Raw genomic sequence first — 12243 nt, forward strand, 5'->3', positions numbered from 1 at the left:
CGTGAGGATGGGGCGTGGCCGAGCGAGGGCAGGAGGGCGTGGCGTGGCCGAGCGCGGCAGGGGCGGGGCCTAGCGTGGCCGCGCGCGGGGCGGGGCGTGAGGACGGGGCGTGGCCGAGCGCGGCAGGAGGCGTGGCGTGGCGGGAGGCCGGGGCGGGGCGTGGCCGGGCACGGGGCGGGGCGTGGCCGGGCACGGGGCGGGGCGTGGCGGGAGGCCGGGGCGGGGCGGGGCCGGGCGCGGGGGCGGGGCGTGGCAGGAGGCCGGGGCGGGCCTCGGCGCTGGCGGCCGCTCGCTGGCTCCCGGGCCGCGGCGGCTCCTCTGCCCGGTCGCGCCGGACGACGGGCTTGGGGCGGCGGCTCGCGCGGCCTGCGGACCGACGCGTGGGCCGCGGTGAGGCCCCGCGCCGGCCTCCGCGCCTCCTGCCTGCGCGGGGTCCGCGCCATGGCCGCCTCGCCGGGCTCGGGCAGCGCCAACCCGCGGAAGTTCAGCGAGAAGATCGCGCTGCACACGCAGCGGCAGGCCGAGGAGACGCGGGCCTTCGAGCAGCTCATGACCGACCTCACCCTGTCGCGGGTGAGGCCCGGCGCGGGCGCGGGCGGCGGCGCGAGGGCGGGAGGCCGCCGGGAGGAAATCGCGCAGCCGCGGCCGCTCCCCACCGCCGCGGGCCCGTGGGCGCCGGCAGAGGCCGCGGGCACCGCTCGCCGCCCCGGTGCTCCCCGCGGTGATTGCGGGCTGGGCGGCGGGGTCGCGGCCCCGCGGGGTGGCCTTTTCAGGCCCCGCTGGCTTTGCTCAGCACCAGGTATTTCGTGAGAACTGACAAGGTGCACGGCGTGGCCAGTGACCGAGGAGGGAGCCCGGGGAAGGAGCGGGGCTCTGCGGAGAGGGACCGACGCCATGCGGGCAGGGTGACGGCGGAGCTCGGAGAGCCCGCGGCAGTGCCCCGCAGACTTGCAGAGGAGGAGGGTCACCGGGGCGGGCAGGCCTTGAGGATCCCGAGGGCTGACCTTGAAGGACCCTGGGGAGGATGTGTAGATGCTGGGGCGGGGGTGGGGAGAAACTTGCAGAATTGAGAGCAGGGTTGCAAACTGGTGATGCCTTGCCCCCTACACCAAAGAAAGGCGCATCTCTTTTGGTTGGCATAGTGTTCAGGGAAAAAAAAAAACTAGAGCCACAATTGTTTTTTGGGGGGTACTGAAATTGAACCCAGGATATTCTACTTCTCAACTGCACGCCAGTTCTGTTTTATTATTTTATTTTGAAACAGTATTGCCCACATCCCGAGGGCCTCGCAAAGTTGCTAAGGCTGTCCTTGAACCGTGATTCTCCTGTCTCCCGAATACTGGAATTACAAGCGTGTGCCGTAGCACCCGGCTGAGCCACAGTCTTTTAATTGGGAGGTTTTCACATTTAATCTAAATTCGTCTTTTTATTTGTGTGCTTGTTTATTTTAAAGATCGAGGAGATCTGTAATACAATCTTGAATTCTCCTGTGGTAGACAAGGGCGGGAGCTGGATAGTGGTTGCCTCCCTCGGATGGAGCCTGTAGTTTGCTACAGTCCACACCACTCCCTGTCACCATCCCCCACGCAGCCCCCCTTAGGCCATTTATCATACTTATGATAGTGTTTTCTTTTATTGAAGTTAAGGGGAAAGTGAAATATTTTCTGTACTTTGCATTGTTGTCTCTGTGAGAAAAATTGTAGAGAGATAAAAGAGGGCTGAGGGTTTCAAGAAAAAACTTTCCCACGCCCTGACCAGCTTCAGTCATTACCAGCCTGGCATCCACAGGCATTTACATTTGTGATCTTGTTTGAGTTGAGGGATGAGCTGAGCAAGTGAAAGCATTGAGAAGAATTGGATGAAAGCTGAAGATATCGTTGAAGCCTGTGCTATGGATTGTTTAGATACATATATTGAGCCAGGCATGGTAGCATGCTTGTAATCCTAGTACTTCGGAGGTGGAAATAGCAAGTTTGAAGATAGCCTCAGCCAGCTAGTGAGACCCTCTTTCAAAATAAATAAATAAATAAATAAATGGTGAAACAGGAGGCTGATAGGTTCATGGCCAGCCTCAGCTACTTAGTGAGGGACAATGCAACTTAGTGATACCCAGTTTCAAAATAAAGAATAAAAAAATAGGGCTGGGGGGTGTAGCTCAAAGGTAGAATGCCCCTGGGTTTAATTCTCAGTACCTCAAAAAAGTAAAAAATAACAATGAGCTGGAGATGTAGGTGGGTGGTAGAATGCCCCTGGATTCAATCTCCAGTACCAAAAAAGAAAAAAAGTAGATAAATACATTGTTTATGTACAAATACACACATTGTACATGTTTGAATATCCTCTCACCCAATTCATAAATCCCTTTTATAGCCGGTGGTGGCGCGCGCTTGTAATCCCCAGGCTTGGGAGGCAGAGGCAGGAGGATCGCGCAGGTTTGAAGCCAGCCGCGCGTGCTGGCTTAGGAGACCCTGTTTCCAAATAAAAATGTAAAAATAGGTCTGGGAGAGAGTAGCCCGGAGGTAGAAGGGCTTCCAGGAACCCCAGTACCACCAATAAATAAATAAATAAATAAATAAATCCCTTTTATATTTATTTATTTATTTTTGCGGTAGCCCTGTTTCTTATTCTTTATTTGGAAACAGGGTTTCCGAATAAAGTTGCAAAGGGCCTCATTAAGTAGTAGCTGAGGCTGTCCTCCAACTGCGATCGTTCTGTCTCAGCCTCCCAGATGCTGGGATTACAAGCGTGGGCCACCACGCCCAGCCAGAATCCCTTTTCAGTCCTCCCTCACAGGTGAAGTCATGAATAGTATATGGACTCTTTTTGTTTGCACTGGGGATTGAACCCGGGGCTTTACACGTGTTTTGTGAGCGCTCTATCATTGAGCTGTATCCCTAGCCCTGTTGATTTTTGTTTCAAGACAGGGTTTCACTGAATTGCGCAGGCTGGCCTGGAACTTGTGATCCTTCAGTCTCAACCTCTGAAGTACATGGGATTATAGATGTGTGCCACTGTGCTTGACGCAGCCAGCCTGCCTGCCTGTGTCCCTCCCTTTCTTTGTGTATTAGTGGGGATTGAACCCAGGGGCATTCCACCTCTGAGCTGTACTCCCAGCCCTATTTTATTATCTATTTTGAAATGGTTTCACTGAGTTGCTGAGGGCCTTGCTATAAGTAGCTGAGGTTGGCTGCGAGCCTTGCAGTCCTCCTGTCGCAGCCTCCTAAGTATTGGAATTCCAAGTGTGTGTATCACATCCAGCTCTGGCTCAGTCTTTTTTTTTTTTTTTTTTTTCATTTTTGTGGTACTGGAGATTGAACTCAGGGGCATCTACCTTCTAACTATACCCCCAGCCCAATTTTGTTTTTTTATTCTTTATTTTGAAACATGGTCTTACGAAGTTGTGGAGGGCCTCAGTAAGTAGCTGAGGCTGGCCGCGAACCTGCCATCCTCCTGTCTCAGCTTCCCAAGTACTGGGATTACAAGCATGTGCCCCCACTCCTGGCTTGGCTAAGTCTTTTAAAGGCAGATTTTTTCACAGATCCTCAGTGGTCACTTAAATTAGTTTGATTATAGCCGGGTGTGGTGGCGCACGCTTGTAATCCCAGCATTCGGAAGACTGAAAGCAGAGGATCGCGGTTTACAACCTCAGCTACTTAGTGAGGCCTCTACAACTTAGTGAGACCCTGTTTCAAAATAAAGAATAAAAATAGGGCAGGGGGTGTAGCTCGGAGGTCAAATGACCCTTGGTTCCATCCCCAGACCTGCAAAAAAAAAAAAAAATTAGTTTGATTATGCTGGGTGTGGTGGTGCAGGTGGTAATCCCAATACTTGAGAGGCTGAGATAGGAGGATCACAGATTCTCGGCCAGCCTCTGCAGCTTAGTGTAGATATTCTTTCCCTTGAGAGCCTGAGTTGAGTTTAAAGTTCTTTTCATAATCAGAGACAGTCATCCAGAGTTGGACTTACATCCTGTTTGCCAAGTAGGTGGGATGGACTAGATCATGGAGAATTTTTTTTACTCTAGCTGTAGAGGTCTGTCTTATCAGGAGGTAGTGGGACATTTTTGAGAAGGATTGGCTCAGTGATAGTACTTGAGATGGTCAGGAGAGGAGAAAGTGGAGGCAGGTGTGCAGGGAAGAGGCTGCTGTGTTCATTCAGTAAGGTGTTCATTTGTGAGTCCTGAGTGCCAACTGCATTTTTGTTAATGGTGTATATCTTTGTGTATATTTATGTGTGTATAGGGGCAAAGACATGGTTCTTCCCTTCAAAGATTTTATTAAGTTGTTCAGCAAATAATGAGCCCCTCGTATGTGCCAAGGGTTATTTATGATGGGCACTGGGGAGATAGTAACGAGGGGGCAAAACAGTCTCCGGAGCCAGGCGTGGTGGTGTACACCTGTAACCCCAGCACTAGGGAGGCTGGAACAGGATCACAGGTTCAAAGCCGGCCTCAGCAACTTAGAGAGATGCGCAGCAACCCAACAAGAGCCTGTTTCAAAACAAAAAACTTAAAAAGTGCTGGGGGTGTGGCTTGAAGGTAGAATACCCCTGAGCTTGGTCCCCAGTACCCCCCCACACACACACAAAGAAAAGAGAAAAAATAGTGTTTGGATGGATTTTAGGATTTGGTGGGGAATAAATTCAACAAATAAGGCCACTTTTTTTTTTTTTTCTGCACTGGAGATTTAACCCAGGGGCATTCTAACTCTGAGCTCTACCTCCAGCACTATTTTTTCTTTTTTCTCTCTCTCTTTTTTTTTTTTTTTTTTTTTTTTTTTTTTTTTTACTTTGAAACAGGGTCTCACTAAGGTGTGGAGGGCCTCACTAAGTAGCTGAGGCTGGTTGTGAACCTTTGATCCTCCTGTCGTGGCCTCCCAAGTAGTGGGGTTACAAGCGTGCATCACCATGCCTGGCTATAAGGCCATCTTTTGATGAATGCTACAGAAGGGGAAGTAGATGGAGCTCTGGCTCCTGTGGTAGGGTAGTCCTGTCCTCTTCTGGTGCCCTAAGGGTCAGTGGGCTTGGGAAGGCATTTGAGGGGGTGTGTGTGTTGGGGGAAAGAGTGTTTCAGGCACAGAGAAGGAGCTAGAGTAGGGATAAGGAGGGTGATTTGAGATGAGACTGAAGACTTCATGGGGATCAGGTTGTGATCCTAAGGGCAATAGAAAGTCATTGAAGAGGTTGAACCGAGGAGATTTGTCTTTTAAACAAAATGGTGACCAGAATCGAGAAAGAGGCAACTACAGAGATGTTAGTTGGGGAGATGCGTTGATTGCATGGACTTGAGTGGCAGTGCTGAGAAGGTGACCAGTTGGAACTTTGAAAGAGGGAAGCACCGGTTTGGTGAGTGGATGAGGGAGGTAAGGAAGGAGAGGAAGAGGGCGATCCCTGGCCTTCAGCTGGCCCTTCTAGGTAGGCCTTCGTTAGGTGGACACTGGTGGGAGCAGGTGTGGCTGTGAGGAGCTGAGTTTGAGGTGCTTGGGGAACAGAGGAGAGTAGCCAGCAGGCAGTTGGACATATGGATGGAGCTTAGGCGAGAAGCCTGGCATAACCATACGCTCTTGGAAACCTTTGGTGTGTAGACAAAGGAGGAAATTCAGCTGCCTGTGAAGAATTTGTAGATCAGATAGTGCAAACTGGTGCCGGGATCCTGTATTTGGCCCTCTGACATATTTTTGTTTTTGTTTTGGCCCAAAGCATGCTTTTTTGGTTTTTTATAAGGGCCAGCAATGAGTATTGGGATTTTACATTAAAATCTAAACTCTGGCATCTTCTGAAAAAATGAGCTAATTTAGCTGCGTGGCAACAGCTGCGGGGAGCTCACCGGCTGCCCTTGGACTGCACGCAGGTCCTCAGTCGCCGTGCCCTCAGTCTCTGGCATTCCTCAGGGGTCCCACTGCTATACTACTTGTCTTTCCTTCTTGGCAACTGTAGGCATTTGAGTCTGTACCACCATTATACAGAGAAATAGCAAGAGCGCCTGGGAGGAGCTCAAGGAGCCTCACCATTTAAGACTCTTGTAGAGCAGCCTGACAATTTAGCAGGCCTCAGGCACTTAGCAAGACTGTGTTTCAGAATAATATATAAAATAGAGCTGGGGTGTAGCTCTATTTATTTTTATTTTTATTATTTTTATTTATTTTATTTATTTTTATTATTTATTTTTATTATTTATTGTAGCTCAGAGCAGAAAACCCCTGGGATCAACCCCTACTATCACCAATAAGTAAATAAATAAAATATGTACGTAAATAAAAAGTTTGGCTTTGAAGGGCAACTTATGTTGAGAAACCACAGAATAAATCAGAACACTAATCTGAACTGTTGATTTGGCTTGACTATATGGGAAACCTGTTGTTTTGCTTTTTTTTTTTCTTTTTTCTTTTCTGGTACTGGGGATAGAACTCAGGCGCATTCTACCTCTGAGCTACACCCACCCCTAGCCCTATTTTTTATTCTTTATTTTTAAAACAGGGTCTCACGCCGGGTGTGGTGGCACACACTTGTAATTCCTGCGCTTGGGAGGCGGAGACAGGAGGATCTCACAGGTTCGAAGCCAGCCGTGCGGTTTAAGAGACCCTGTTTCCAAAAAAAAAGTATAAAATAGGTCTGGGCGTGTAGGCCGGAGGTAGAAGGGTTTCCAGGAACCCCAGTACCACCAAAAAAAACCCCAAAAAACAAAAAAACAAAACGGTATCACTGAGTTGCAAAGGCCTAAGTAGCGCAAACTGTGATCCTTTGGTCTCAGCCTCCCAAATGCTGGATTACAAGCGTGCCCCACCAAGCCTGGCCTCAGTCTCCTTATTTTTTGAGTTTTTATTTATTTATTTTTTGTGGTCCTGAGGGTAGAACCCAGGGGCTTTCTACCTCTGGGCTTTTCACTCTCAGAATTCTTCTATATTTTATTTGGAAACAGGGTCTCACTAAGTTGCTGAGAGCCTCACTAAGTAGCTGAGGCTGGCTTCGGACCTGTGCCATCCTCCTGACTCAGCCTCCCAAGTGCGGGGATGACAAGCGTGCGCCACCACGCCCAGCCCAGTCTCCTTATTTTTAAAATTGAAATTTGAAACATCCAATGGGTCAGCATCTTGTGGGTGACGCAGAACTCTGTTTAGACTCTAGCCAGTCTGTGACTTCCACCTTAGACTGATTTTTTTTTTTAAGTCTGGAGATGGAACACAGGGGCATTTGACCACCAAGCTACACTCCAGCCCTATTTTTTATTCTTTATTTTGAAACAGGCTCTCACTAAGTTGCAGGGGGCCTCACTGAGTAGCTGAGGCTGTCCTCAAACCGCGATCCTCCGGTCTCAGCCTCTCAAATGCTGGGATTACAAGTGTGTGCCACCACGCCCAGGTTAGACTGATCATTTTAGTCCTCCTTTTCATCACTATTGAATAGGAAGATGTTGAAGACATTGTTGAGTTTCTTTCTAGTTTAGTGATTCTGAGTTTCAGAAGAGGAAAACATCAGTCCAGCTCGGTTTTTAGAGGTAGCTGAGAATATCTTCATAAATGATAATAGCTTGGCAAGTCAAACGCTTTACAATTACTCATAACTATTGTGTCTTTTCTCTCTTAATCTTACATCAGCTTTGTGAAAGGCCAAGCACATAGAGCTCTAGGTTACAAAGGCTCCAGACCCCAATGTAGTTCTCTTTACCATAGTACAGCAGTCCCTGAAAGCTCTGGAAGCAAGCCCCCGGAGGGAGAGCAACGGGGGCCCTGTGGGGGCCTTCCGCTCAGTTGCAGGTCCCCAGCTGGATGTAGGATTCAGCGTGGTTGAAGTACCAAGGCTTCTGGGTAAGGCGTGAAGGTTCTGTGACACTCTGGAGGCACCTTTGGGTGTGCTCACCTCAGTAAGCCAGTGCGTGGCATAGTACCTGATACATAGTTAGACTTTCCTGTAAGTGAATAAATGGATTGACCCTTTGAGAAAAAATCCAAGGTTTCACATGAAGGTGGTTGAGAATTTTGTCTGGAGAATTTGAAGAATAGAATTAAATATTCCCGAGACAGGAGGATGGCGCAGGTTCGAAGCCAGCTTCAGCTACTTAGTGAGGCTCTCAGCAACTTAGTGAGACTGTTTCCAAATAAAATATAAAATAGGGCTGGGAGTATAGCCCAGAGGTAGAAAGCCTCTGGGTTGCACCCCATTCCCCCCCCACACACATCCTGTCTTTGGAAGGTTAAGATGGGGAGCTGAGAGACTTTATTCTGATAACTCAGCTCACACAGGAAAAGCTCACCGTGTCCTTTCATACCAGCTTCTGAGATCTGGGATCGATGAATAAAACCATCTTCCTTAGCAGTAAGTTTGAGAAGTCATGCATTGTGGGCATGAGGAAGTTAAAGACACTGAAGGGTTTTGTATGCCTTTGGGACTTCCAAACAAATACAAGTCCCCTTCTTTTGAAGAGGCGTATCGACGTATGGAAGGATACCGGATCTGGGGCTTCTTTCAGTATGGTCCCGTAGGTAACGGAGGGGGCGAGAGGAAGTGAGATTGGATTTAAGTTTCTAATCGATGGGTAGATGGAGTTGCCTTATCATCATCTGTATTTTGTTACGTAATATCAGTTTCATGGGCTTAGCAGTACATATTTTGTGAGTTTTTTAGTGGTTTTTTTTTTTTTGGTGTGTGTGTGTGTGTGTGTATTTGGAATTGGGGATTGAGCCCAGGGGTATTCTAACTCTGAGTTATATCCAACTCCCCCAACCCTTTTTATTTTTTTATTTGGAAACAAGGTCTTGCTAAGTTGCTGAAAGCCTCACTGTGCTGCTGAGGTTGTAGTTGAACCTATACTCTTTCTGTCTCAGCCTCCTAAATACTGGGATTACAAGTGTGCTCCATCATGCCCGGCTTTGTGAGTTCTTTTTTTTTTTTTTTTTTTTTTTGGACAGTATCGAGGATGGAACACCAAGCTACACCTCCAGCCCTATTTTGTATTCTTTATTTATTTTGAAACAGGGTCTCACTGAGTTGCAGAGGGCCTCGCTGAGTAGCTGAGGTGGGCCACAAGCCTGTTGTTCTCCTGTCTCAGCCTCCCAAGTACTAGGATTACAAATGTGCACCATTGTGCCTGGCTATGAGTTCTTAAATAGTTTGGCCACGGAGGGAGACATGGAACAAAGGAAAAGAACCTTGTAGAAATAGCAGTTGGGAGCCAAGTGTGGTGGTGTACGCCTATAATCCCAGTACTTGAGAGGCTAAGATAGGAGGATCACAAATTTGAGGACAGCCTCAGCAAGTAATGAGACTCCTCAGTCTAGTGAGATCTTGTTTCAAAATAAAATTAAATAGCCGGGCGTGGTGGCGCACATTTGTAATCCCCGCGCTTGGGAGGCGGATACAGGAGGATCGTGCAGGTTCGAAGCCAGCCTCACTGGCTTAAGAGACCCTATTTCCAAATAAAAATATAAAAAATAGGAGTCTGGGAGTGGAGCCCAGATGTTGAAGGGTTTCCAGGAACCCCAGTACCACACACACCAAAAAGAAAATTAAAGGAGGAGGAGGGAGAAAGAAAGGATAAAGAAAGGAAGGAAGGAAGAAAGGGGAAAGTAAGCAACGTGGACTTTGAGCAAGACCCTGGAGACTTGACCTTGGGCAGGTCAGGAGCCCGGGCCCCAGCGGAGGAGAAGCAGAGTAACGTCCCGGCTGGCTGTGGGGAGTCAGTGCAGTGGGCGCAGCTCCTGAGCATGGCACCCTCCCAACCTATTGGCTCGGGTTGGATCATTCTGATTATTATTAGACAAGACAGAGTCATGAAAGAAGAGATCTGCCTCAAGGCTCTCACCTGTGACTCTTTTTTTTTTCTTTTTTTGGTGGTACTGGGGTTCCTAGAAACCCTTCTACCTCTGGGCTACACTCCCAGACCTATTTTTATTTATTTTTTTTATTTGGAAACAGGGTCTCTTAAGCCAGCGCGCCTGGCTTCGAACCTGCGTGCTCCTCCTGTCTCCGCCTCCCAAGCGCGGGGATTACAAGCGTGCGCCACCACGCCCGGCTTGTGACTCTTTCTTCCATACATGAATTGTGAGTGCCAAGGGTTAGGTAACACAAAGCTAACGTATTATTTTATTATTTTATTATTTTATTTTTGGTGGTACTGGGGTGGAACCCAGAGGCTTTCTACCTCCGGGCTACACTCCCAGACCTATTTTATACTTTATTTGGAAACAGGGTCTCACTAAGTTGCTGAGAGCCTCACTCAGTAGCTGAGGCTGGCTTCGAACCTGTGCGATCCTCCTGTCTCAGCCTCCCAAGCGCACGCCACCACGCCCGGCTCACGTATTATTTTAGAAGCAGAACTCAGAGACCAGCCCGGACCACTTTGCGGTTCATCAGAACTGTAATGAATGTACTGCCTCTTTTTTCTTTTTTTTTTTTTCAGTACTGGGAAATTCTACTTCTGAGTGACACCCCTGCCCTCATTTTTATTTTAATCTTTATTTTGAAATAGGGTCTCAGTGTATTGCAAAGGGCTTCGCTGAGTAGTAGCTGAGAATGTCCATGAACCACATTATTCCTATTCTCAGCCTCCCAAATGCTGGGATTACAAGTGAGTGCCACCACGCCTGGCTGAGTTTACTGCTTTTTGAAAAAGGAAGTAAAGAGGAACTTACACAAGAAAAGGCTTATTTAGTCAGTGGGTAGCTTTTATACCTGCTGACTTGGCCCATTCAGAAAGCCCATCCCCGAGATGTAGTAAATCACTCTTTGGAATTTGTTCTAAGATGGTAATTCAGAGGAAAATTTTATGCTGAAATGAAAAATGATTGTGTAGCGAGGTGCACACTGTGATCACAGTGAATCAGGAGGCTGAGACAGGAGGATCACCAGGCCCAGGCTAGCCTGGGCAACTCAGTGAGACCCTGTCTCAAAATGAAAATAAAAAGGGGGAGGGGTGTGACTCATTGGTAGAGCACCCTGGGCTCAATCCCCAGTACCACATACACAAAAATACTGTGCTGATGTTATGACCTCATACACATTCGTTACTCCTGAATGTAAGTGGGGACAGCAGGAGCATGGAGTGGGAAGCATGTGTTGGGGTTGTAGGTAGTAGCTCAGTTTTCCTTCAGAATTGTCTTTGTTGTTGAAACTTGTGCCTGAATGCCCCCCCCCCCACAGATACCTTGGAAAAGCACCATTTTATCAGGCACATGGGAGTTCTGGGACATGGATAGGTGCTTTTCAAAAATAGAAGTAATAAAAAAACAGGGACGAGCAGGTGCAGTAGCACATTCTTTTATGATCTTGGTACGTGGTATGTGGGAGGCTGAGACAAGTGGATCCCAGATTTGAGGCCAGCCTCAGCTACTTAGTGAGTCTACAAATTAGTGAGACACTGTTTCAAAATAAAGAATAAAAAATAGGGCTTGGGGTGTAGCTTAGAGGTAGAATGCCTCTGGGTTCAACTTCTGTACTGCAATTAATAATAATAAACTTTATTATTTAATTATTAATAAAATAGAATCATAGTTGTTTATTATTATTATTATTATTATTATTATTATTATTATTATTATTATAAACCAGAGAGGCCAGACATGGTGGTGCACATCTGTAAATTCAGTATTGAGAGGCTGATACAGGGGATCGCAGGTTTAAGCCAGCTTCAGAAACTTGCTGAGGCTATCAGTAACTTAGGGAGGTTCTGTTTCCAAATAAAAAATAACATAGTGCTGGGGGTGTAGCTCAGAGATAGAATGCCCCTGGGTTCAGTCCCCCAGTACCAAAACCAAAAACCCCAGAGAGCACCAGAAAATTGAAGGTTGTGATCATTTAAGTGGAGAAGAAATTGAAACCAAGACTCATTCTTGAACCTTTTCACTAAAAAACACCACATTTTGATGCTTCTTTCAGATCTTTGCTGCCATCTTTGAGCATTTTTAAAATTGCTGTGTTCCAGGTTCAGTTTCAGAAGCTTCAGCAATTGCGTCTCACGCAGTACCATGGCGGATCCTTACCAAACGTGAGCCAGCTGCGGAGCAGCACCTCGGAGTTTCAGGTACATCCAGATAGCGCCTCCTGCCCCGAGTGTGAAAGACAGGCAGAGGTTGTCTCAAAAAGATTGATTTTGAAGGATAAATTGTGCCAAGGCTGTGCATGCCTGTAATCCCAGTACTTGGAAGCGGAGATAGGAGGACACAGGTTCAAGGACAAGTAGTGAGACCCATTTCTTTTTTTTTTTTTTTTTTTTGGTGGTACTGGGGTTCCTGGAAGCCCTTCTACCTCCGG

At 47.7% G+C, this 12243-nt stretch overlaps 1 protein-coding gene across 1 annotated transcript in view; it reads left to right on the forward strand.

Annotated features, from left to right (window-relative positions):
- Nucleotides 1–441: 441 nt before the first annotated feature.
- Nucleotides 442–12243, forward strand: part of CRTC3 (CREB regulated transcription coactivator 3) — a gene marked incomplete at both ends in the record, with an annotated part of 116344 nt that continues 104542 nt past the window's right edge. Inside the window, 2 exons of the mRNA XM_080691684.1 lie at nt 442–573; nt 11915–12013. Coding sequence (XP_080547810.1) covers nt 442–573; nt 11915–12013 — 231 coding nt within the window. The remainder of the gene's footprint in view (nt 574–11914; nt 12014–12243) is intronic.

This window comes from Muscardinus avellanarius (assembly GCF_963383645.1).
Source record: "Muscardinus avellanarius genome assembly, chromosome: 3".
NCBI classification, from domain to species: Eukaryota; Metazoa; Chordata; class Mammalia; order Rodentia; family Gliridae; genus Muscardinus; species Muscardinus avellanarius.